Source organism: Mytilus edulis, chromosome 12, assembly GCF_963676685.1.
Source record: "Mytilus edulis chromosome 12, xbMytEdul2.2, whole genome shotgun sequence".
Taxonomy (NCBI): domain Eukaryota; kingdom Metazoa; phylum Mollusca; class Bivalvia; order Mytilida; family Mytilidae; genus Mytilus; species Mytilus edulis.
The window spans coordinates 23,840,807-23,868,612 of record NC_092355.1 but is presented as its reverse complement, the minus strand read 5'-3'; the positions used below and the strand labels follow the sequence as shown (position 1 = coordinate 23,868,612).

At 31.1% G+C, this 27,806-nt stretch overlaps 1 protein-coding gene across 16 annotated transcripts in view; it reads left to right on the top strand.

Moving 5' to 3' along the window:
- The window catches only part of LOC139498081 (protein argonaute-2-like), a 51,077-nt gene that overhangs the window by 2,081 nt on the left and 21,190 nt on the right, over positions 1-27,806 (top strand). For 4 of the 16 annotated variants that reach the window (XM_071286407.1, XM_071286409.1, XM_071286405.1 and 1 more), the window contains exons 2-13: positions 4,353-4,385; positions 6,269-6,316; positions 6,902-7,109; positions 8,121-8,241; positions 10,716-10,897; positions 11,675-11,811; positions 12,365-12,508; positions 15,140-15,227; positions 15,728-15,811; positions 21,371-21,434; positions 24,614-24,685; positions 26,280-26,327. In XM_071286407.1, the coding sequence (XP_071142508.1) occupies positions 4,353-4,385; positions 6,269-6,316; positions 6,902-7,109; positions 8,121-8,241; positions 10,716-10,897; positions 11,675-11,811; positions 12,365-12,508; positions 15,140-15,227; positions 15,728-15,811; positions 21,371-21,434; positions 24,614-24,685; positions 26,280-26,327 (1,229 nt within the window). The remainder of the gene's footprint in view (positions 1-4,352; positions 4,386-6,268; positions 6,317-6,901; positions 7,110-8,120; positions 8,242-10,715; positions 10,898-11,674; positions 11,812-12,364; positions 12,509-15,139; positions 15,228-15,727; positions 15,812-21,370; positions 21,435-24,613; positions 24,686-26,279; positions 26,328-27,806) is intronic. The other 12 variants (XM_071286412.1, XM_071286413.1, XM_071286410.1 and 9 more) reach the window with 3 other exon arrangements.

Sequence of the window (27,806 nt, the reverse complement as noted above, 5' to 3'; positions counted from 1 at the left end):
AAGAATTAGTCTTTTAAATTACTAATGTTATTAACATGAATATACATGTGAATAAAAAAAAAATCAGAAATTTGAAGTGATCTACTACATGTACAAATGTAGGATATTCAGTTTGGATGTAAACAGTTTTTAAAAAAAATTCTTTGTGATAAGAATTACTGTAAAATGAAAAAAAAAATGTATGGTTCCAGTTACCAGACTTATAAAAAAGAAGATGTGGTATGATTGCCAATGAGACAACTATCCACAAAAGACCAAAATGACACAGACATTAACAACTATAAGCAGTGTTCCAGCTAGGCCGTTTTCAGAGGGCGCGGCGCCCGCCCTTTTCCGAGTGGCGCCCTGTGCCCTTTTTACAGTTTCCTGGGCGCCCTGCCTTTTTTGAAGATCGATTGCATATTAATTTGCGTATTGATATGATACGCTAATTACTAAATTTTACCTGGGGAAAAGATTATGACTTTGTTTACCACCCCAAGCTAATCAATGGTTACAACTGGTGTCATAATCTGTTGTTATAGGTAATCCGTTTATCGGATGGGTCATTAATGATCATCAACATTAATTCGTTCAAATAGAATCGGTCAGTCGGCAATTATCTTTGAAGAAATGTGCATACAACAACTTGGGCACAATTTGCGATGTTTACCGTAGTTTCATGGAAGAAACGTAATGACAGAAAGTTGGAAAACCATTATAAACTCGTTGAAGACATTGTTTTACTGGTTTTCTGTAAAATAAACAGAAAATTCAGACGTATTTGTCATTGACTGCCTTCATTTTTGATACGAAAATAACAAAAAATCGGCCGCCATATTGTGATCATATTTACATCATATTTACGTACTGTTTATAATCCTCCAAAGAGGGAGCACACCCGAATAAAGAAAGATAACTCAATCTGATTTTTTTCCTAGCATTGAGTAACCCATTTACATATTCTAAAATGTGTCTCCATACTTCTTGCTTAAGAATATATATGTTTAGGTATTTATTTTGAGTTATGGGAAAAGTTAAAGAGGGTCTTAGTAGCAGTGTTGGTAGGGTGCCTTGGTCATCTTTTTCTGTATTCTTTACTTTACTATTTTTCACTGTTGCTTTATATCCTAAAATTGTGAATTTACTGAGCACAGCTGTTTTGTGCTGTATTGCCATCAAGCACAGCAGGGGTAGAAAGGTGAAACTGGTAAAATGTGGTAGACCATAGAAACAGTATGAAACAGATCTCCTTTCAAAACATACTGCATATAAAGTTCAACTGTGCCAAGCAATGATAAAAAAAACTTGTGTGACAAGCTGCTTGACAAGTTTTTCAGCCTTAAAAGTAGAAAGATAGAGTTCTATATGGGCTAAAGATGTTGTTCTTGTATAACCTGTGATTCAACGAATAAACACAAATGTTTGATTAACATCTTTTATTAAAATATGCCCTTTTCATATTATCATATCGCGCGTTAAATGCCCTTTTTCAGGATTGGCACCCTGCCCTTTTGAAAACCTAGCTGGAACACTGTATAAGTCACTGTAAGGCCTTCAACAAAGAGCAAAGCTCATACCGCATAGTCAGCTATAAAAGGCCCCGTTGCCCTAGTTTATAGTACCTTTGTTCTTTTTCTTAAAAAAGTAATTTTGAACAATCCCACTCTCATGATTCTGTGAAATGTGATTTCAATCATTAAATTGAATGACATCATCTGAATTTCAAATAGAAGTATCCACTACGGTTTATAATGTAACCAATTCTGAACAGACTTAACAATATTAGCTTTACAATTAAAGTGCCTATTTATTTTACAACTAAACATACAGGAAATGGTGAAAATCCTGTACAGCCATGTTTTGGTGGAAACATGATTTTCTTCCCAGATTTTGATAATCTCCACCCAAAAAATACAGACCTACATCCCTTCTTTTTTTCAGGATACATCCCTTGAACCACACAATCATATAATTTTATTTGGTCTGACGTGTATAATTCTACTTGCAAGCATGAATACAATGGAATAGTTTATACAAATCAAATGATAAATGAATATTTTTATACTATGAAATCTATAATTGTACAACTGCATTGATAAACAATTTTTACAGTACGATGTATGTCGCAATTATTATGATGTTTGTATTTGTACAAGTGAATTAACTACTGTACAATATATATGTGGGTATTAAAATGATGCATGCATTTCATCCTTAATTGCAAAAAACAAGAAGTCCATTACATGTAATAGGTTTCTTAAGAAGCTATGTGTATTATAATGATAATTACTGCATGTTTAAAAATGACCTGAAAAGGAACATTGCGCTGCAACTTGCATCTGCTTTTTATACAAACAAAAACACCTTGAGGATATAAACCCAAGTCACATTTTGTGTTATAATGCAGTTTTCTTTTCCAAACTAAATAAGATAGCTCTCCTCGCCTACATGTTTGATAAAGGCACCTTTAAAAAAATGTATTAGAATTTTTTTTTTGTAAATAAGATTTTTTTTTATTTTTTTTTTTTAAATGTATATTAATGTATATTAGATGTTATTCTTACCTATCTATTTGTTCGGAAAATTAAGATATGTTCAAGTATTTCTTGTGTTGTCCTTGGCTATTGTTTGACTTGTAAATGAGCCATAGAAACCAAAATTTGAAAAGCACGTAATGCTATCTTATTTAGTTGGAAAAAGAAAACTGCAGTATGAAATTGTATGATATTAAGACAACAATGACGAATCTCGCTTGGTGTTAAGCTTACAGTGCTATTACTAATATAATTAAAGAGGTGCTGGTCGTTTACACTGTTGCATTATAAGTAATTATTATTTGCCAATGTATTAAAAGACTTTTTTTTAAATATTCCCAAAAAATGTACACATGGTCTGAGATAATAAATGCACCTTGATACTTATGAACTGATGTTTCTAAAAAGAATCAATTACTTGCTGGAAAAAAATTAGGTTCAGTATATAAGCAAAAAAAAAATTCCAATTGTTTTCTCGTTCAAATAGGTGACTTAGCGACTTGTTTAAACATGACATTTTTTTGTGCTAGGACTGAAAAGAAAGATGAGTAGTGTAAGCAGAACACAATGTTTTTTTCAAGCCTTGTGTAATACATGTAAGAGTGGAATCGGCAACCCAAAACAGTTTTAATTCTCCAGTTAATAAAATTTGATTTATTTTGTCTGTTTAAGTAGTTGAAGGGAATGCTTTTTGTGTTGATTCTTGTTCATACCAATATCATTGTACAACTTCAAACACAGAGTGTGACTCGATATGCACAAGATAATTCCACTTTGACTTAACTATTTAATTCTAAACCTCATCTCATTATTCATTCACACTTGCATGTAATTAGATTTGTTTGAACTCCCAGAATGCAACAGTTGAATTTCCTTTTAATAAAGTTCAAACTTTTGGTTTAGTGTTGAAGCTGTGTTTTAGCCTGTACTGTAGTGTGAAAGTTCATCATTTATGTAATATATATAAAGGAATCAATTTAAACATTATAAAAATTAAGGAAATAGTACACTCTTGTGAAAACTAAATATATATAAAACAACCATGATACAGACTTGCAAATGAGTTACAGCAAAATTGACACTAAGAATTGTATATAGAATGCAACAGTGTAAAAAAATCATTCCATCTAACTTCTGGTATAAATTTAATCCTTAGACATGTTAAAGAAAGAACAATTTTTTTTTAAATTGCATGATAAGAATTCATTTTGTGATTATCAATGATTATTTATCAACTATGATTATGAAATACTTATTTTTGTTTTTTCTTTAAAAAAAATGTTTCTTGCCAGAAAAAACAGAATATTTCTCTAGATCTAGATAAACTCCACGTCCATTGATGGGCCTTAAAACTTCCTATAATAAACCTTATTAGGGAAAAATTTCTGGCAAAAGACAGCCACTGACCTACATGCAAAATTTTATTTCATTATGGTACACTGTAGCTGATTTGCAAAATATCAACAGTTTCAGGCTAAATATGATAATGAACATTTTTAGGCCTTGGTGTACAAAAAGTGAAAATCTTCCAATTATACAAAAAAATTAGAAAGTCTCTTCCTTAATTATCTATGATGGGCAAAGTTTTTCTGAAAGCATAAATGTAGGACAAAAAAGACGTTTAAACTACCCCCACAGTGCCCACACCCATGTCCAATAATAAAAATATCCTGGACAATTCATTTTTTTTTTTAGAGATTTGGTATTCTCTATATAACCATAATAAAGCATTTGAAAAAAACTTTGTAGTAAGATGGAATGAAACTTTTAAATAAAAAAATCCAGCACGATTTTGCCGAACACAAATCGACTGACGACATTTTTTCTTTATTAAAGGTATATCCAGTATTATGAACCAACAACTCAATGGTACGTACAGTATACAAAAGTATTTCTTATTGTCAGTTTCTTCTCAAAGTTGTCATTTTAAAGGGGTTAAGGATTTGAGTTGAGGAGGAAGTGCTGTTAAAGTTTATAAAGTCACCATAGAACCTAAATTTTGAACGAACGGAAGTTATTACAAAAAATATAGAAAAATGGCTCCTTAAAATAAAAACATACTAAAAATGAATAAATTAAAAGAAAAAAAACTGCACAGCGTATGGATGTACGTTATACTTTTACAATTTTGTAAATTGGTTCTGAAGAAATATACATGTAGGTTAAAGTTTGCAATATGTGTACAAACAATTTGTAAAAATTGGAAAAAATAAGATTTTTTTCAAATCTGATGAAAAATCCATCTATCACCTTTTGATGAAACAAATGTATTGACCACATGTATCAGAATGATTAAACATGTTACCCCATTCTGTAATAGTCAAATTTCTGATCTTGTCACATTTGTATTATAATATGTTATTTATTAATTTTAATCATGTAACGTTAATATGAATGCACAACTACAAAATACATCATATACTAATAACATGAATAACAGAAGTACTAGATTTATATTCAATACTTGCGTTTACTAATAATACTAAGATTTTGTATAAAGTTAAAAACAGTTGTCATGGTTGTATGTTTCAACTTCTCAAACAAATTATGTAATATCCTCCCCTGCCTATACTTAATAAAATTCTCAAAAATATGTTTCAAAATTTCGACTTATTTCACATGAAAATAATAGTCACAACTATGCATACAAAATTACAACAAACCGCATTCAAGTCATGAGAACTTAAGCATTACTTTTATAGTCACAGCAAAAAGGTGTTCTCACTAATAAATATTCACAAAACATTTTTTTTTATCAATAACAATTATACATAGTGTGTTTGTGTGTAATTTTATACCAGGACCTCTTTAGAATTGGATTTTATTTATTTTGGTTGCATATTTTACGCTTGGCTGTTTTTGTTTTGCCTTAGTAGACATTTGGTGTTGTGTTCATTTAGTGTAGATATATATATACATGATTTATATACAGGAATGAATGCCATGAAGAGATAGCTATTTGTGTTTTCATGTATTATATTACCCATAATTCCTTAGGGCTGTTCTAGAAAATACTAAAAATGTCCCCCTCAGGGACGGCATATTTTAAAAAACCCCACCACCCACAGAAATAAAATAAATTGGAACAACGCTCCCTTTGCATTTTGGTATTTCAAATACAACCACCCTAATGGAGGTGGGGGTGATAGTATTTTCTGGAACAGCCCTTATGAATGATTCACCATCCTACATACATGTACAATTAATATTCACATCACTATAAAAGTTACCCCAAATGTGCACAATCATTGATGTCAGTTATTGTTAGAAGGTATTTGGACAAGAATGTTAGTGTGTCTGTATTCATTCTGTGCATAGGAAAACAATATTACATATACCTAACATGCTAATAGCAAAAGTGGATAGTCAACTAAAAAAACTTTATCACTCTGCAGAATTTTTCTTACTTCTCTAGAATTGTTTTCATATGGTAAGAAACAAGAAGATGATACATGAAGAAGATATTTGATATTGCTTAATTCCTAAAAAAAAATGGCATATATGTACCGGGTACATGATGTATTTTGTCTTATTTACAGTTAGTCGTAAATGTAAATTTTCAGTTTGATGAACCCTTTGGTGTGAGTATGAATTTACAAAATGTAAAATATTCTGTAATATGTAAAGCATGTTCAGTGTACGTTTCATTTAAATAAAAATTAAATGAAAGGGATATGATATTGGTTTTAAGTCTGTTATTCTCTAGTTTGAACATTATGAAAATATTAACATTATGTTAATCTCTCTTGTAGGTCAAACATCAATACCATTCACACCATTCCCAATACAGCAACCTGAAGGTAAGTCATGAATATTCATCAAATATTTGCCTATGAATATTCATCTAATATTTGCCTATGAATATTCATCAAATATTTGCCTACGAATATTCATCTAGTTTGCCTATGAATATTCATCTAATATTTGCCTTTGAATATTCAGAAAGCATCATTCAATCCATACAGTTTTCTTTTGACGTTTCGTGGTTATTGATGGGTGAATTAATATCATGAAATTCTGTTCTGAGACCATGCTGTCTATTGCTTAAACTTAGTTTTATGTCTAAAAATGTCTTGAACTAAATAAATTTGATAAGGAAAGTTTTAGAAGTCTGTGTTACAGCATCATCCATAATCATGTATATGCCATACAAATGTAGTTGTGCCAACTTTTTTTTTTATTAGAAGAATTATATTAGATACTGTAAATTCAGAAATTATTGCGAGGTTTTTATTATTGCGAAATATGCGACAGAGTTGTAAACATAATAATTTAAACTCCCTTTTTGAAATATTTATATGAATTAAACAGGATTTTTCTCAAAATTGAAAAATAATTTCTGAATTTACAGTACACAAATGTATATATTACTTTTGAATTTTCAGTACCACCACACCAATTACACGAATTACCACCACCACAGCCAGTAGTTCCAAGGGCAGATTTTATATCACCAGCCAGACCCAACCATGGAACTGACGGCAAACCAATCTTACTACGGGCCAATCACTTCCAGGTCCGCATACCAAAAGGAGTTATACACCATTATGATATAGCCATTACACCAGATAAATGTCCACGCAGGGTCAACAGGTAAGTAGATAAATCTGTTACCAGGAGGTTGAATAGTTTTGCCTTACTGAATCAAAATACACAATACTTTGTATTCACATTCCTATAATCAAAAATATCCCATACCGTTCCGCTTTACAGATCCTGTCTATTGCATGATTATTAATTGTTTCTTCACGTAAATATGAATGTAATAATTGCCACTGGATGTTAAGAAAGCATTAATCTACAAACAAATCACTTTTGTTAATATTTGCATCATTATTTTTCTGGCATTATCAGAGCTTTGACACTTATCTAAGTTGATGCTGATTGTTGAATACCCTGGATTCATTTAAATTTGTGAAATGAGAAGATCATGCATTTTCAGGGATATATGATTTCATGGTTTGACAATCTTTGAATACAAAGCCCATACTTTTTAGCATAAGGTTAACACAAGTCCTCGCCTCTCTGGTCGGTTCTTTGCCATTGTTTCTGCCTCTCCCCATGTCATGATAGGTCTTTTAATTCATTCTCTATTGTCCTCCCCCATCTTGTTTTTGGGTGTCCTCTTGGTCTCTTTCCCTGTGGTGTCCATCTAAGACAAAGTCCATAGATAATGTGTAATTCATTAAACATGTAAATTTTTTGGTTCACCTGAACTAATGAAATCAATGAAAATTGGTATCACATGAATAATAATAAACATACAGTAGGAGAAAATAGTATTGATTTGGTGAGCAGATCATCATTGAAAATGAACAATATGTTACATATTCATTATAGGGGCCTCTATGGTCGATTGGTCTCATTAGTTACTACTGTAATCACTATTCAGTTAACAATGAGGTTGTGAGTTGGAAACCCCACTCGTGCAGGGGCACTCGACTCCAATCTTAATTGACTAGGTTTGTCAGTTATCCTATCAGAGGTGGGTGGTTTTCGCTGGGCACTGCAGCTTCCTCCGCAATTAAAACTAGCTGCCACGAAAAAGCCCAAAAGTGGCATTAAAAAAAATCATATTCATTATAATGATCCTTGTTTTTACAGAGAGATTGTTGAGACTATGGTAACAGCCTACAGTCAGAAGATATTTAATGGACAGAAACCGGTGTTTGATGGTAGAAAGAATCTGTATAGCAGGGACCCGCTTCCTATAGGCAGAGATAGGGTATGTTACTTGTTATACAAAGTCTATGAAGGTGTCAAATACACAATAATCTTAGTTAAGTTGTTTTCAAACTGTAGCCTTTTAGCAGTACCGATAAAAAAACTGATAGCCTCTTAGATATTTACAATGATTTCATTTTTTCATATGTTTATAATTCACATTTAATTTATACATTGTGTAAGGTCTTAAATGATTAGCAATCAATCTGGAAACCTTTATGTTAAACTCTACTGAAAAATCTCAAGATGAAAAAGTTTGATTCAGTTCATAAATTAACATCATGCTTATGGGATACTGTTAACCAATCAATATTCGCAAGGGGAAAAACAATATGAATAAATCTGTCTTAACATGTACAACTTGAGATAAACTGATAAAAGCATAAACAAATTATGAAAATTCATTGCTAGAAAGTTGGTTATGAACGGTTGATTACTTAATAATTACATTAGATGTATGTTTCATTATAATACTTTATTCTGATTGGCTAACTGCACATCACATGTTATTCCGTAAGCAGTTGCAATGCTCATTACAACTTTTCATTCATGATAACACGTGGTCCAACAATAAAGTGCACAGGTGAATTAAATAAAAAAATATATTAAATTCGTGTTTTCATGATCATAGCTAAAAAATGTAATTATAAGTATTGAATGCTTCTTTTTGTAACTTTATAGGGTTGTAAAAGCGTTGACCGTGCGCACATTTTTAGAATGAAGCGCTTCCGCGCTTCATACAAAATGTACTTCGGTCAACGCTTTTACACCCCAATAAATTTACAAAAAGAAGCATTCAATTCTTAAATGAAGTATCTGTGAAAAAAAAGTTTGTTTTTGTGACAGTATATTTTTCGGGGAAAAACATGTTTACAGAAATGTATATTATATTTTTATACGACCGCAAAATTGAAAATTTTTTGGTCGAATATTGGTATCACGTTGGCGTCGCCATCCATAGTCGTCTTCGTCGTTGTTGGCGTCTGAAGACTTTTGGGTTTCGCACTATAACTTTAGTATAAGTGAATAGAAATCTATGAAATTTCAACACAAGATTATGACCATAAAAGGAAGGTTGGGATTAATTTTGGGAGTTTTGGTCCCAACAGTTTAGGAATATGGGGCTCAAAGGGTCCAAAATTAAACTTTGTTTGAATTCATCAAAAATTGAATAAATGGGTTTCTTTGATATGCCGAATCTAACTGTGTAAGTAGATTCTTAATTTTTGGTCCCATTTTCAAATTGGTCTACATTAAAGTCTAAAGGGTCCAAAATTAAACTAAGTTTGATTTTAACAAAAAATGAATTCTTGGGCTTCTTTGATATGCTGAATCTAAACATGTACTTAGAATTTTGATTATTGGCCCAGTTTTCAAGTTGGTCCAAATTGGGGTCCAAAATTAACTTTGTTTGATTTCAACAAAAATTGTATACATGTATATGGGGTTCTTTGATATACGCTTGTATTTAGATTTTGGATATTGGACCATAATAGGTAATGTCCAATTTAAAATTTAAAGTTTTTAAGTTTAAGTTCTTAGACCACATTCATTATGTGTCAGAAACCTGTGTTGTGTCAACTATTTAATCACAATCCAAATTCAGAGCTGTATCAAGCTTGAATGTTGTGTCCATACTTGCCCCAATGTTCAGGGTGCGAAATCTGTGGTCGTATAAAACTGCGCCCTGCGGAGCATCTGGTTCTATTTACAGATTGTCAGAATATTTCTGTCGTTTTGAATTTTCATGACATTTCATTCATTGTTTTAAATAATTCATTACATTTGTAAACATCGTTAAGTTGTATTGAAAAAAGTTGAACTTATTTGACTTGTAGTTACCTTGTAAATTTAAGTTTTCAGAATATATAGGCTCAGATGTGTACATTGTACATGTTATATAGACCAAGCTCCACAATTTGTTAAAAATTAGAATTTTAATGATTACTGTGGAATCATATATTTTGTTGGTTTTAATTTCGCTGATTCTGGAAATAATGTATTTTCATAGATATTTGATAAATTAATTCTACCAAAATCTGTGTTGAAGCCTATAGAGATGTCTTTTTTGCTGAACATAAGAATTTATGGTTAACCTAAAAAAAATCTTCTAAAATTGAAATTCTATGAAAAATATATGAATCGACAGTATGCAACTTTTGGGGGTCAGGGTCTTTAAATTTTCTGGACTACAGCAGCCCACTGACACTTGTATGTCTAATACACTACAGGTTGAATTAGAAGTCACTCTGCCCGGTGAGGGCAAAGATAGGGTTTTCAAAGTGGCAATAAAGTGGGTTGCCCAAGTCAGCCTGTTTTCCCTTGAGGAAGCTATGGACGGGCAAACCCGACAGATTCCATTTGAAGCCATTCAAGCTTTGGATGTGGTCATGCGCCATTTACCAAGCATGAAGTAAGTAATTATTGATGTTGTAGAAGTCAATCATTGTGTCGTTTGTCTTGTCTATGTCACAGGTGGAACTGGAGGTCACATTGCCAGGCGAGGGAAAGGATCGTGTATTCAAGGTAGCAATAAAATGGTGTGCTCAGGTTAGCCTGTTTGCTCTTGAGGAAGCCCTTGAAGGACGTGTACGACCAATACCCACTGATGTTACCAATGCCCTAGATGTTATAATGCGCCACCTACCTAGTCTTACGTAAGTTAGAGAAGTCTGCAGGAAAATAATCGTTAAAAGAGAGTTGATGTTATATAGATAGTTCAATATGTTGGTAGGTAGACCAGGTTTATAACTTATATACACATGTACCCTGTTTGATGTTGTTGTTGAGTATGTTGTTAAATATTTCATTCTATAATCTTTTGTGTCTAATCGTGTATCACAATGCAAATCAAATTTTAACATTTAGATGTTGCAATTTAATCATAATTAATTTTTTTTATAATACACTAGAAGACAGTTCGTCTCTATCTATTTATAAAGCTACTGTGGTAGACTGTACAGACAAGTTAATGAGCTAAAATAGAAGAGCCCAAAAATCATTGAAATAGGAAATCCAGCAGTCTAATCTATATGAAAAATGTCGAGCACTTGTGAACCATATCAACAGAAGACAACTAGTCAGTAAATGGTTCCTGACTTAGGACAGGTGCAAACAAATGCAGAAGGTTTAAACATTTTAACAGGCACCAACCTTCTTAACTATTCACTTGAGTTCTGTAAATCTGCATTCTGCATTAAATATTTCATTCATTATGGTGAAGCAATTTCAAGCATTAATTTCTCTGTGGTTTCCTTATGATAAGTTGAATTGAAGGGGAAACAAGAAAAGAATGGAGCCTTGAATGTGTGATTTAGTGTCTTGCATGTTTATTGAACAAATTTACAAAGATGAAGCCATAATATCCTTTGGTTGATAATCATTCAGTCCACAATTTGTCTACCAAATTTAACAATGAAACCTTTTTATTACAGCTATACCCCAGTAGGTAGATCATTTTTCTCTCCACCAGAAGGTTATGACCATCCCCTGGGTGGTGGAAGAGAGGTGTGGTTTGGTTTCCATCAGAGCGTCAGACCATCACATTGGAAGATGATGCTGAACATTGATGGTAGGTTTACACATTTATCCAGACAATTCTACAAATAGATGCCAGATTTATTATGCCCAATTTATGGGCATTAAAAATTGGGCATTAAATTTTTGTGACCTGTGCGTCCTTTCAGTCGTTCTTCTGTCTGTTGGGCTTCAGGTTAAAGGATAACTTATTTTGTAATGTATAATTTACTTCAATGATAATGCTGGATAGTAAAATAAAAAAAAGTGATAAAAATTGTGGAAATATTACAGAAACCTGGCAAAGTCCTGAGCTATGTAAATTAGGATGTCAATGAATAATTTTTCTGTTACTTGACAAACATTATTCTGATTATTTTAAAAATCCATTTGTTCACTCAAACACTAACCATTGCTTATGATACATTCCAGTTTCATTTCATTTCTAGATATACATATCAAACACCAATTATTCTGCAGGATTTTTTTTCTTTCTTTCTTCTATCTGCCATCATAGGATGCCCATCCCTGTTGTTGCAGACAACAATTTAAATCCAGCGTAATTTGCTAAATTAAACATTACATTATTTTGTAAATTCTCTTTCTAGTATCAGCCACAGCTTTTTACAAAGCTCAACCCGTGATAGAATTCATGTGTGAAGTTTTAGATATCAAGGATGTCCACGAACAAAAACGACCTTTAACCGACTCCCAGCGTGTGAAGTTCACGAAGGAGATAAAAGGTACGTACGGTATGTGCAATTTTATAAAGATCCTAACCACAACAAATATTTACATGTTTTGGGCCTAGGTGTATTAATTGGTATTTTTCTTTAATTTGGAGATATTAAATAAACATCAATCAATCTTTCATTGGAGATTGTTTTGAGTGAAATGCAGACTGTTAAATACTTGTATTAAGTTACTGATTTTTAACTTATTTAGATGTTTGAAAGGAAAAAAGGGTAATAATAAACTTTTTATTTTTATTTTTCTCGAGAAGCAGTTTGTAAATGAACATGTAATAAATAATTAAATTTTGCACTTTTAAGCTTCCCAATTTAGACATGCAAAATCTGTGGTTATTATTGTTGAAATTACCAGGCAGGAGTACATATTATCTAACCCCTACAAGCATGAAATTAAGAGAAATAGTCATTATTCATAATTATGTTTATATATGAAAAATGTATTTCTGTGCGCTTTCACTGAATTTGTTGTGATTTACATGAATGGCTTCTTTTAACACTCATGAAGTGTGCCAGAATTAACTATAAACATTATACATTCAAATGGGTGAATGAAGCTGAATTTTTGTCGGATGACACAACTTTAAACTTACCAAAGTTTGACAATAAATTACAGATTTATTTTTTTTTTAATTTTGGGCCTAAATAAAAAGAAAGATAAAACAAATATTACGAAAATTTTATGTATAATGTATCTTGGTGTTGATAAAATATAAATTATTTAAAAATCAGTAACCAAAAGTGTTCAACAGACTGCATAAGCTTCTTCATTAATAGTCAGTGTCATTGTGGTGTCCCTGCTAATTGATGATTTAGAATAACAAAACAGTTGGGTTTTTTTGGAATTGCATGAAAAAATAAGGTAATGATAATATGTGGGAAATAAGTTTTACTTAAAAAAGAATTTAAGACCACATGAAGTATATAATCCCCTTTAATTGTATTGGCATGCTTATATTTGTTGTGGTTTTAGCTTAAGTTATAGGTTCATTATTTATAGATTTTTTTTCAATTTTTTTTATAGTTATTTTTGTAATATTTACAATTTCAGTTAAAAGTTAATTTATTTAAAAGAATAATTGAAAACATAGTGAATTGGATTAATAAGTGAAAGACAATATTTCATTACAAAACTTTTTATTTGTATTGTGCAGTGGTTAAAGATAATAGCAACTTTTATGATTTAAATACCGTGTTGAGGTTTAGTAGAATTTTATATGACGTTATAATGTTGTTTGTTCTGTTTAGTAGAAAGCTGTAAAGATTAAAAGAAGGAAGAGACTTGATCCGTCACAGATTAATTTGATTTGAACATTTCATTTTGATTTTCGTTTAGGACTTGTCACAGGAAAAAAACAGTCATAGTCTTAAGATTTGTTTATGATATTGTTTAAATTTTGGATCTTGTGGAAAAATTATCGTAATATAAATTGAATGTTGCATTTGAACTCAATTATAGTTTGAAACTCAACCTTTGGTTTTCTGCAATACATTTATCTTTATTTTATTGCATGGCTTTTTACAACAAAAAAATATCATTTAGTCCATTTTCATTTTGTAAAGAGACAATTGCTCTCTGCATTTATGTGTTTTCTGTGCTAGATTTGCCCAGCAAGCTAATAAAATTCTGATTAAATCGGTGAATTTTTTTATAAAACAAAAATAGTAAAAATTATAGCCTTGTAAATTTATTTCTAAATATATCTTCATTTGCATAAAAAAACTCTAGTTGGAACAAATAAGATATAAGTAATGTGTCCCTGTAATTTCCAGTATGTGCAAAAAAAGATAAGCTTTTTCTATTTATCTTGTCAGTGATAACAAAAAGCTTAATGGAAATACAATAAAATCATTGTCAGAGAAAACTTCATTAAGTATGAAAGTCAATCTCTTAATAGATTTTCCACGTATAGTTAAAAATCAATGTTAATTAATTCAAATGAAAAATTAAATTAAAACACATGAAAGTTGGCTTGTAAAGCACTTAAAATGAAAGTTCTACAACATATATTCAAACCTCAATCTTCAATACTACACTTAATTAGGGGCACTTTCATTTAAACCAATGCCAAGCAATGCTGAAATAAGATGTAAATGGCCACATCTTAAGGTATAGTGAAACTTTTTTACATGTTTTCTGGAGTCCTAAAGTTAGATGCAGTACAGTAGTTGTCTTATTTAGGGTTACCATTTCTGGCTTTTGATGTGATGATGATACGACTATGTATAAAAATTAACATTGAATTCCTTGATTTTGGAATACACCACACAAAAAAAGAAAAACAGTCTAGCTCAGATTCTATATAAATAGTCCAGTTAAGACTTTGCATGAAATATTTGCCACCGACATTACGCAAACAATAATCTTTCGACCCAACTTTGATAAGATGCAATTAGTCTAGTTAAGACTGCATGATATATTTGCCACTGGACGTTAAGCAAACAACAATCTATCAATCAAGCTTGATACACTAAGCCCAGTAAATATTTTGCCTGTCGGCTGAAATGAATGATCATGCTTTGTTTTACTTCCTCTTTACATACCATGCTACTTTCTCTTTACCACTGCACAGACTTCACTTTTAGAATGGCCCTTATAGTAACTTTCTTATTTGTTTCACTGTCACATAACAGGTTTGAAAGTAGAGATAACTCACTGTGGTACCATGAGAAGGAAGTACAGAGTATGTAACGTGACTCGTCGACCAGCGCAGACTCAGTCGTAAGTATAAACAATTACTAATGATCAGTTGTAGGGAGCAAATGTGACGAAATGTGCAGGGTACTTATTTAAAAAAAGATAATGTTTAAGGGGGTTCGCAGGTCTAAATCATTTATATAGGATTTCTCTATATTTTTTTATAAATGAACTTTATCTTATAGTTAATAGAAAAATAAAATTAAAAAATGGGGTCACCGTTCATTTGCACTCACAATCTGCCTTCGAAGGAAGCATACATCTTTGTAAAAGTGTTTTTTTCTGTTGACCTAATAGGAGAAATAAAGGTAATATTTAAATAAAAAAAGAAATTTATTACAGAAATCGCTCAAATTTTACAATAATTTAGTTTAAGTACAGCATATATCGAAATTATATTAAATAATATAGGTCACCGATGAGTTAAAAGAGATATTTCAATTTTAAAGCCAAAAATGACATTTTTCCACCAAAGGGAGATAATTTGGAATGAATGGTTATGTGTTATCTACTTTATATTTCAGATTCCCGTTACAGTTAGAATCAGGACAAACAGTGGAATGTACAGTAGCTAGATATTTCCTGGAGAGATATAAAATGAAGTTACAGTAAGTTGGAAAATACCATTTAATGAGACATAATTTATAACAGGAATCACAAACATATAATGTACAATACAACAGACAACATCAACCAACAACACCTTAAGGTGGTACCAAACACTACAGGGAGATAACTCTGTAAAGTCAGCTAAACACTTTAATTACGTTGTGTTGTAAAAGGAATATTAATCTTCTCAATGATCAAAATTGATGTTCCTCAAACTGCTATATAACCAGTGTAATTTTTCTGACAAAACGGTTGGTTCAAAATTTAAATTTTTTTTATATTTATATTAAAAGGTCAAAGTAAATAATTTGACAAAATTTGATGAAAATCAAACGAGCCAAATTAATTTTAGAGAAAGTGTTGGGTACCACCTTAATACAAATGTACAAGTAAAAATGGCAATGAACAACATGTGTAAATATGGGAATTACATGTATTGTATCATTTATTAGATATAGGAAGATGTGGTATGAGCGCCAATGAGACAACTCTCCATCCATGTGTAAATATGTCAATTCCATGTATGATTGTATCATTTATTAGATATAGGAAGATGTGGTATGAGTGCCAATGAGACAACTTCCATCCAAATAACAATTTATAAAAGTAAACCATTTATAGGTCAATGTATGGCCTTCAACACGGAGCCTTTGTTTATCTATGAAGACAGTTTGGTGACTTAGAAATGCCTTTTTATACGACCGCAAAATTTGAAAAATTTTTCGTCGTATATTGCTATCACGTTGGCGTCGGCGTCGTCGTCGTCGTCCGTCGTCCGAATACTTTTAGTTTTCGCACTCTAACTTTAGTAAAAGTGAATGGAAATCTATGAAATTTTAACACAAGGTTTATGACCACAAAAGGAAGGTTGGTATTGATTTTGGGAGTTTTGGTCCCAACATTTTAGGAATTAGGGGCCAAAAAGGGCCCAAATAAGCATTTTCTTGGTTTTCGCACTATAACTTTAGTTTAAGTGAATAGAAATCTATGAAATTTTGACACAAGGTTTATGACCACAAAAGAACGGTTGGGATTGATTTTGGGAGTTTTGGTTTCAACAGTTTAGGAATTAGGGGCCAAAAAAGGGCCCAAATAAGCATTATTCTTGGTTTTCGCACAATAACTTTAGTTTAAGTAAATAGAAATCAATGAAATTTAAACACAATGTTAATGACTACAAAAGGAAGGTTGGTATTGATTTTGGGAGTTTAGGTCCCAACAGTTTAGGAATTAGGGGCCAAAAAGGGACCCAAATAAGCATTTTTCTTGGTTTTCGCACCATGTTAGTATAAGTAAATAGAAATCTATGAAATTTAAACACAAGCTTTATGACCATAAAAGGAAGGTTGGTATTGATATTGGGAGTTTTGGTCCCAACAGAATAAGGGGCCCAAAGGGTCCAAAATTAAACTTTGTTTGATTTCATCAAAATTGAATAATTGGGGTTCTTTGATATGCCGAATCTAACTGTCATGACTGTGTATGTAGATTCTAAACTTTTGGTCCCGTTTTCAAATTGGTCTACATTAAGGTCCAAAGGGTCCAAAATTAAACTTAGTTTGATTTTGACAAAAAATGAATCAGTTCGGTTCTTTGATATGCTGAATCTAAAAATGTACTTAGATTCTTGATTATTGGCCCAGTTTTCACGTTGGTCCAAATCGGGGTCCAAAATTAAACTTTGTTTGATTTCATCAAAAATTGAATAAATGGGGTTCTTTGATATACCAAATCTAACTGTGTATGTAGATTCTTCATTTTTGGTCCTGTTTTCAAATTGGTCTACACTAAAGTCCAAAGGGTCCAAAATTAAACTTAGTCTGATTTTAACAAAAATTGAAATCTTGGGGTTCTTTGATATGCTGAATCCAAAAATGTACTTAGATTTTTTATTATGGGCCCAGTTTTCAAGTTGGTCCAAATCAGGATCTAAAATTATTATATTAAGTATTGTGCAATAGCAAGTCTTTTCAATTGCACAGTATTGTGCAATAGCAAGTCTTTTCAATTGCACAGTATTGCGCAATGGCAAGAAATATCTAATTGCACAATATTGTGAAATAGCAAATTTTTTTTTAATTAGAGTTATCTTTCTTTGTCCAGAACAGTAAGCAAGAAATATCTAATTGCAAAATATTGTGCAATAGCAAGATTTTTTTTTAATTGGAGTTATCTTTCTTTGTCCAGAATCAACTTAAATCTTTGTTATATACAATATACAATGTATATTCACTTTTTACTACCAACTGATAAATTAAAATAATCTTTACCATTCAGTGATAACAAGCAGTTTTTTTACATCTTATTTCCTTATCTTATCTAAAATGTTTTTAGATAATGTATGTTGGACATTTGCCAGACATGACTATGATGTCATTTTCTATTTTTATTTGCCAATAACTTTTATGTAAATAACTTCATTGGAAATTTGCCAATATAAAATGTTGCTGATGAAGTTTTTTTTATTGTTTTATACAATAAACAATGTATATTCACTTTTACTACCAACCAATCTTTACCATTCAGTGATAACAAGCACTTTATTTTACATTTTAATATTTTATGATGTATTTAAAAGAGTAGTTATTGTTGCAAACTCCATTAGAAATTTGAATTGATATCAGTTTTGGAAAAAGGGAAACGGGGATGTGAAAAAAGGGGGGGGGGGGGTTTAAATTTTTCTCATTTCAGATTTCATAAATAAAAAGAAAATTTCTTCAAACATTTTTTTGAGAGGATTAATATTCAACAGCATAGTGAATTGCTAAAAGGCAAAAACAAACTTTTAAGTTCATTAGACCACATTCATTCTGTGTCAGAAACCTATGCTGTGTCAACTATTTAATTTTAGATTTAAAAAGTTTGAAGAAGAAATCTTTAATTGTAAAATTTGTAAAATCTTGACATTTGTTTTGTGTAAAAAAAAAACCATGTAATGTCAAAAATTTGATCACAATCCAAATTCAGAGCTGTATCACGCTAGAATGTTTTGTCCATACTTGCCCCAACTGTTCAGGGTTCGACCTCTGCGGTCGTATAAAGCTGCGCCCTGCGGAGCACCTGGTTTTGATTGACTTCTTTTTATACGACCGCAAATTTTGAAAAAATTTTCGTCGTATATTGCTATCACGTTGGCGTCGGCGGATCGTCGTCGTCGTCGTCGGCGTCGTCGTCCGGCGTCCGAATACTTTTAGTTTTCGCACTCTAACTTTAGTAAAAGTGAATAGAAATCTATGAAATTTTAACACAAGGTTTATGACCATAAAAGGAAGGTTGGTATTGATTTTGGGAGTTTTGGTCCCAACATTTTAGGAATTAGGGGCCAAAAAGGGCCCAAATAAGCATTTTCTTGGTTTTCGCACCATAACTTTAGTTTAAGTTAATAGAAATCTATGAAATTTTGACACAAGGTTTATGACCACAAAAGAAAGATTGGGATTGATTTTGGGAGTTATGGTTTCAATAGTTTAGGAATAAGGGGCCAATAAAGGGCCCAAATAAGCATTTTTCTTGGTTTTTGCACAATAACTTTAGTTTAAGTAAATAGAAATCTATGAAATTTAAACACAATGTTTATGACCACAAAAGGAAGGTTGGTATTGATTTTGGGAGTTTAGGACCCAACAGTTTAGGAATTAGGGGCAAAAAAGGGACCCAAATAAGCATTTTTCTTGGTTTTCGCACCATAACGTTAGTATAAGTAAATACAAATCTATGAAATTTAAACACAAGGCTTATGACCATAAAAAGAAGGTTGGTATTGATTTTGGGAGTTTTGGTCCCAACAGTTTAGGAAAAAGGGGCCCAAAGGGTCCAAAATTAAACTTTGTTTGATTTCATCAAAATTGAATAATTGGGGTTCTTTGATATGCCGAATCTAACTGTATATGTAGATTCTCAACTTTTGGTCCCGTTTTCAAATTGGTCTACATTAAGGTCCAAAGGGTCCAAAATTAAACTTAGTTTGATTTTGACAAAAAATGAATCGGTTGGGTTCTTTGATATGTTGAATCTAAAAATGTACTTAGATTCTTGATAATTGAAGTTTTTTGGTCCAGTTTTCAAATTGGTCTACATTAAGGTCCAAAGGGTCCAAAATTAAACTTTGTTTGATTTCATCAAAAATTGAATCCTTGGGGTTCTTTGATATGCCAAATCTAACTGTGTATGTAGATTCTTCATTTTTGGTCCTGTTTTCAAATTTCAAATTCTACATTAAAGTCCAAAGGGTCCAAAATTAAACTAAGTTTGATTTTAACAAAAATTGAATTCTTGGGCCTCTTTGATATGCTGAATCTAAACATGTACTTAGATTTTTGATTATTGGCCCAGTTTTCAAGTTGGTCCAAATCAGGATCTAAAATTATTATATTAAGTATTGTGCAATAGCAAGTCTTTTCAATTGCACAGTATTGTGCAATGGCAAGAAATATCTAATTGCACAATATTGTGAAATAGCAAATTTTTTTTTAATTAGAGTTATCTTTCTTTGTCCAGAATAGTAAGCAAGAAATATCCTATTGCACAATATTGTGCAATAGCAAGAATTTTTTTTAATTGGAGTTATCTTTCTTTGTCCAGAATCAACTTAAATCTTTGTTATATACAATATACAATGTATATACACTTTTTACTACCAACTGATAAATTTAAATAATCTTTACCATTCAGTGATAACAAGCAGTTTTTTTACATCTTAATATTTTATGATGTATTTAAATGAGTAGTTATTGTTGCAAACTCCATTAGAAATTTGAATTGATATCAGTTTTGAAAAAGGGAAACGGGGATGTGAAAAAAAAGGGGGGGGGGGGGGGTTAAATTTTTCTCATTTCAGATTTCATAAATAAAAAGAAAATTTCTTCAAACATTTTTTTGAGAGGATTAATATTCAACAGCATAGTGAATTGCTCAAAGGCAAAAAAAAAACCTTTTAAGTTCATTAGACCACATTCATTCTGTGTCAGAAACCTATGCTGTGTCAACTATTTAATTTTAGATTTAAAAAGTTTGAAGAAGAAATCTTTAATTGATTTGTAAAATCTTGGCATTTGTTTTGTGTAAAAAAAAAACATGTAATGTCAAAAATTTGATCACAATCCAAATTCAGAGCTGTATCATGCTTGAATGTTTTGTCCATACTTGCCCCAACTGTTCAGGGTTCGACCTCTGCGGTCGTATAAAGCTGCGCCCTGCGGAGCACCTGGTTATGTCTTGTACTGACTACTTTTTGTTTGTTCAGGATGGTTTACCAGGTAAAATAGTTTAATTTGATAACATAATGGTCACTTTCTATACAAGGTGTCCATGCACTAAAAACATATTGTTATTGATGCTTTTATCTACTGAGGACAGACTGTGTCAAACTGTTTTCGGGGTTGTCTGACCGAAATAGAAATTTGAATTTTTCTACTATATATTCAACCAAAATATCCTAAAAATTCAGTCTGTCCGAATGATTTTTGGTCTGACATTTTGTCAGTCAGACAGAGAAAGATTGAATGGACATAATGTAAATTTTTTTTCTTTTTATTGATTTGTAAATTGTATATTTCCAGGTATCCACATTTACCATGTCTACAAGTAGGTCAAGAACAGAAACACACATACTTACCATTAGAGGTAGGTTGTTTTATATTAATCTGATGAATAGAACACCCTATATACTGTGGATTCATCTATTTGCGTGGGCACCAATTTTTTGTGTATGAAGGAAAACTTACATGTTCGAGGATATTTAATTTCGTGGTTTTTACAGAAGTTTGCATACATACAACCTATAGAAAATTTGTCATTTGTTGAACATTTAAGGGATTTCGCTTCTCAGTTGCACAGTAATTAACTTTTCAAAACACTAGTTTATATAGATAGGGGATTAATAAAGGAATCCAAAAAGAAAACAAAATATATAGGTCACTGTGCTTGTTTTCGAGATATTAGCAATTGAAATTTTGGCGGGAAAATTTTCTCTCGACTTTTCATAGCTTTATCATTGACAAGTTGAAGTTCTCAAAAACTGTTAAAAATTTTATAAGACGTTGACAGATGGCTAAACATTATACATGTAAAAGATTTACAAAAAGAAAAATGGGGGTCACTGGACAAATTTTTTCAAGGGATTCAAATTGATAAAACCAGAAGATTCCGAAAATCTGACAAAAAATCTAAAAGCCAGCTTCCTTAAATTCGTGGTTCACTTTTTACCCACGAAATCTACGAAAATTGGTATCCAACAAATAATAATGAATCCACAGTATCTGGCTCCAAGTTGGAATAACGTGTCAGCGTAGAGTGACATGTCTTTCTGTGAACTGAACTGGAATATAAGAAATCTGGCTCAGGGTGTTTGTCTTGTACAAAACAGAGTATATTCATAGCAAATAAACATGTTCTTATCCTGAATATGCATTTAATTTGCCACTGGAATTTTACAAGCCTATCAGAAATTAAAACTTTATTAGTTAATTATTTAATTTGTGGTTTAACTTTACCCATGAAAAATAATATCCTACAAATAATAATGAATCTACAGTACATAAGTAACACAAACAAGTCAGATTTAAACCAAGAAAAAGATGTATAGAAGAATTAAGCAGATGTAGAATATTTATAATTATACTTTAGGTTAACCATAGCTTTATGGCAATGCAGAAATACATTTTGAATAGTCCGTTTCATATTTTTTTAAACCTATAAGGCATCTCAATTTCCCTAAAATAAAAATTGAACTAACAGTAATTCATTCTAGTTAAATCCGTATTTGAAAATGATGCAAATGCCTTACAATTTTTATACGACCGCAAATTTTGAAAAAATTTTCGTCGTATATTGCTATCACGTTGGCGTCGGCGTCGTCGTCGTCCGGCGTCCGAATACTTTTAGTTTTCGCACTCTAACTTTAGTAAAAGTGAATGGAAATCTATGAAATTTTAACACAAGGTTTATGACCACAAAAGGAAGGTTGGTATTGATTTTGGGAGTTTTGGTCCCAACATTTTAGGAATTAGGGGCCAAAAAGGGCCCAAATAAGCATTTTCTTGGTTTTCGCACTATAACTTTAGTTTAAGTAAATAGAAATCTATGAAATTTTGACACAAGGTTTATGACCACAAAAGAACAGTTGGGATTGATTTTGGGAGTTTTGGTCTCAACAGTTTAGGAATTAGGGGCCAAAAAAGGGCCCAAATAAGCATTATTCTTGGTTTTCGCACAATAACATTAGTTTAAGTAAATAGAAATCAATGAAATTTAAACACAATGTTAATGACTACAAAAGGAAGGTTGGTATTGATTTTGGGAGTTTAGGTCCCAACAGTTTAGGAATTAGGGGCCAAAAAGGGACCCAAATAAGCATTTTTCTTGGTTTTCGCACCATAACGTTAGTATAAGTAAATAGAAATCTATGAAATTTAAACACAAGGTTTATGACCATAAAAGAAAGGTTGGGTTTGATTTTGGGAGTTTTGGTCCCAACAGAATAAGGGGCCCAAAGGGTCCAAAATTAAACTTTTGTTTGATTTCATCAAAATTGAATAATTGGGGTTCTTTGATATGCTGAATCTAACTGTCATGACTGTGTATGTAGATTCTTAACTTTTGGTCCCGTTTTCAAATTGGTCTACATTAAGGTCCAAAGGGTCCAAAATTAAACTTAGTTTGATTTTGACAAAAAATGAATCAGTTCGGTTCTTTGATATGCTGAATCTAAAAATGTACTTAGATTCTTGATTATTGGCCCAGTTTTCACGTTGGTCCAAATCGGGGTCCAAAATTAAACTTTGTTTGATTTCATCAAAAATTGAATAAATGGGGTTCTTTGATATACCAAATCTAACTGTGTATGTAGATTCTTCATTTTTGGTCCTGTTTTCAAATTGGTCTACACTAAAGTCCAAAGGGTCCAAAATTAAACTTAGTCTGATTTTAACAAAAATTGAAATCTTGGGGTTCTTTGATAAGCTGAATCCAAAAATGTACTTAGATTTTTTATTATGGGCCCAGTTTTCAAGTTGGTCCAAATCAGGATCTAAAATTATTATATTAAGTATTGTGCAATAGCAAGTCTTTTCAATTGCACAGTATTGCGCAATGGCAAGAAATATCTAATTGCACAATATTGTGAAATATCAAAAAAAAAATTAATTAGAGTTATCTTTCTTTGTCCAGAATAGTAAGCAAGAAATATCTAATTGCAAAATATTGTGCAATAGCAAGATTTTTTTTTAATTGGAGTTATCTTTCTTTGTCCAGAATCAACTTAAATCTTTGTTATATACAATATACAATGTATATTCACTTTTTACTACCAACTGATAAATTAAAATAATCTTTACCATTCAGTGATAACAAGCAGTTTTTTTACATCTTAATATTTTATGATGTATTTAAATGAGTAGTTATTGTTGCAAACTCCATTAGAAATTTTAATTGAGATTAGTTTTGGAATAAGGGAAAGGGGGATGTGATTAAAAAAATTGGGTTCAATTTTTCTCATTTGAAATTTCATAAATAAAAAAGAAAATTTCTTCAAACATTTTTTTGAGAGGATTAATATTCAACAGCATAGTGAATTGCTCTAAGAGAAACAAAAATTTTAAGTTCATTAGAACACATTCATTCTGTGTCAGAAACCTATGCTGTGTCAACTATTTAATCACAATCCAAATTTAGAGCTGAATCCAGCTTGAATGTTGTGTCCATACTTGCCCTAACCGTTCAGGGTTCAACCTCTGCGGTCGTATAAAGCTACGCCCTGCGGAGCATCTGGTTTTTACATAGTGAAATGTTTTGTTCTGTTACAGGTGTGCAACATTGTGGGAGGACAAAGATGTATAAAGAAATTGACAGATATGCAGACATCGACTATGATCAAGGTTTCTCAAATAAGTTGACATCTATTTCTGCAGCATTTACATGAGGCAGACATAATACACACAGGCGCACAAGCTGTTGATTAAGGGGTGTGGGTTAGCATTGCCAGGTGGTAGTTACCATGGTAACATGGTGGTCCCAGCTAGATTTATAATGGCTTGTGACTTAACAACTTACAACTGGAAATTAGAACATTTTTATGGAATAGTACTTCTGTTTTTAAATTTTTAAGTACTTTTTGCAGATTCTCAAATTGTTAGTCCTTTTTGCATACCGTTTCATGAAAAAGATTTTTTAAGACCTCGTTGATTTTTTTTATGATTTTGTATAATTAATAGAAAGTTACAGATTGTAGGAAAAAAAAAATTTAATATTAAATACTTTAAAAAAATACAACATATAAACAAAATATATATATGTTATTTCCTTGAAATGTTTTAAGCTGTTCCTTTTAAAGTCAGTACATAAAAAAAATAGCAGGGATAAATATTTAGCCTTGCCAAATCGCCAATGACAATTCCAATTGAATTAGATGGTAAACAAGAAGGGTATTTATTTTTTAAACTAGGTCACTTTTATATCACAGAGTTTGTTTTTAATTGATCAAGTACTGGAATGTCCTACCACAAAGTAGGTAACCTGTCAAAAAAATATTAACTAAATCAGTAATATAAAAAAGGTAATTGTTAAATGAAAGATCTAGAAAGTTTATTTTTTGTGCTATTTTATTTTTGATGTAAATTATAATTACTCCCAGTTTGTAAGATTGAACCATGTCTCATGGCAATGCTGATGATAGATGCAACTTACTTGAGTTTAGTAGTACAAGGGTAAAACAAAACTGTTTGGATTTTTGTGGTAAAATGCTAAATTTTGTGGTTTTTTGAAAGTAAAATTAGTAGAAAGCCAGTAAGATATTAAATTTGCGAATTGTCAGTGTGTAAGCTGTGTGGTGTTGCCTCATGTTGCTTTGCAGAACTAGCTGTTAGCTTTAAAATTAATGAGATGTATATTATTAATTTCAGGCTTTTTCAAGAAATATTTTCAGAGGGATTTGGAAAAATATGTTTAAAGAATTTTGTAAAAAGCATCGTTTTTTCCTTTGCCTATTGAAATTATTATCATTTCTTAAAAAAAATTGAATTATTTTTCAAACCCTCTGATAATTAATTTTTAATCAGTGCTCTCCTGAATTAGCACTGAGTAAAAAATAATTTTTTTCCTCTGAATAAGTAGTGGGTAAAAATTATGAAGTTCTAAGATATCACTTCTGTTTTCATTTCATGTTTAATTAAAAAAAAAATTTTTTTTTTTATAAAAGAACAGTTAAATAACCATGAATAGACATGATAGATAGAAATGAAAAAACATGGTTAATTATTAAGAAAAGTCTGACAGTATATTGAACTTGAATAGTTATGACATCAGTTTGTTACATAACAACATTAATACATTAATTTCTTAATCTGACATATCTGCCAAGATGATACTGTTTCTGGTAAATGGTTTATCATATGTATTAGGTAAGTATGGAAGACAATTTCCAGGAAAAAAGTTTGTACAAAATTTTTAAACCAATAAATTGTTTGTTTTAAGGCCACCGCTAGATCAGCTCCAGACAGAGAGAAAGAAATCAACAACCTGGTAAGTTTTTAAGATTTATATCTTATGGCCTATTAACTGTAAAAGTTGTAAAAAATAAGATCTGGACATAATAAGCTGGAATAAGTTTTTAAGCACCATATCTCAATTTAAAATAATATACTAATGCTGTTTACATATAAGTCCGTCCATTATGATTGATTAATTGATGTTTATTTCGTATTGAGGTGCTCTTTTATTGGAGGAAGTTATGGAATACAAGACACAAGATCATTATGTCTTTTCTGACAATTAAAATACATGTACAATGTTTATATAAGGAACATTTCCAACATTGTTGATGTTAATTGATTTACAGATAATGACATGTTATACCAACACCAACAAAGAAAGTATATTACAGAAAAAAAAGAAAGAAAGAAGGAGCTAAATGGGAACAAATTTTTTTATAAAATTGAGAATGGAAATGGGGAATGCGTCATAGAGACAACAGCATACGTTTCTACTGATTATTGTTATAAAAAAGTATAAACTACCAAAATAGGCTTCTCTGCCAAACTCACAACATAAAAAAGTAAGAGAAAAGATTTTTTGGGCTAGGAGTCCTGCTAATTATTACCTTGTGACCTAAATTAGGTCTAAATGATTAGCCTGTTTATCTAGTACAAAACAGGGTTCATATTTATTTCATAGTCATTTACATACTCTGACTCTGAAATGCATGTTATAATTTTAATACCAATTCATCCATCCATCCAATATAGATTTCTCTCATTAAAATCAATCTTTTACATATTTATTTTTGAAATAAAATCCAACCACATTAGTAAACAAACATAACTACAGATATCTGTTTGTGAAAAGGTTCAATACTAAAATCATAACTGAAGTAAGAGGGCATTTTACACATGTTACATTTGCATGATCTGTACTCTTTAATAAAAAAAACTGAATGAAAATTAACTTCATTGCAAGAGCTGTTCACATTTCTTACATCATGTAGAACAGACTCAGTATCAGGGTGAATAGTATATATATATATTTAACACCTACAATTTGTAAATTGGAAAGACTGCTATGATGAATTGAAGAGACCAGCATAATTTACAATGGAAAATGAACTCTAAAAAAGAAAAAAAATATTTAGTGTATAATTTTAAAATGCCTAAGTTATCACTATTGATGAAAACAGTATTGTCAGTGAGAATTGGTTTGTGTGGCTAACTTGTGCATGTGCTGATTTAATTTAAAGAGAAAAAAAATCAAATATCAACAATATTTAAGTTTATAATTCAAAATGTCATTTACTACTGTTATATCAATTTTGATAATAAATTAAATATTCATGACTAATAATTTAAAAGTTTCACTTGTATATATACCTCGTGTTAATAATAATAGATTGATAAGAACATTGTATTGCTTAAGAGATTGAAAAAAAGTTTGTATATCAGCACATGTAATAAGCTAACCATTATTGCCTAGTCATATCATTATCGTCATATCACTATCACCTATCAC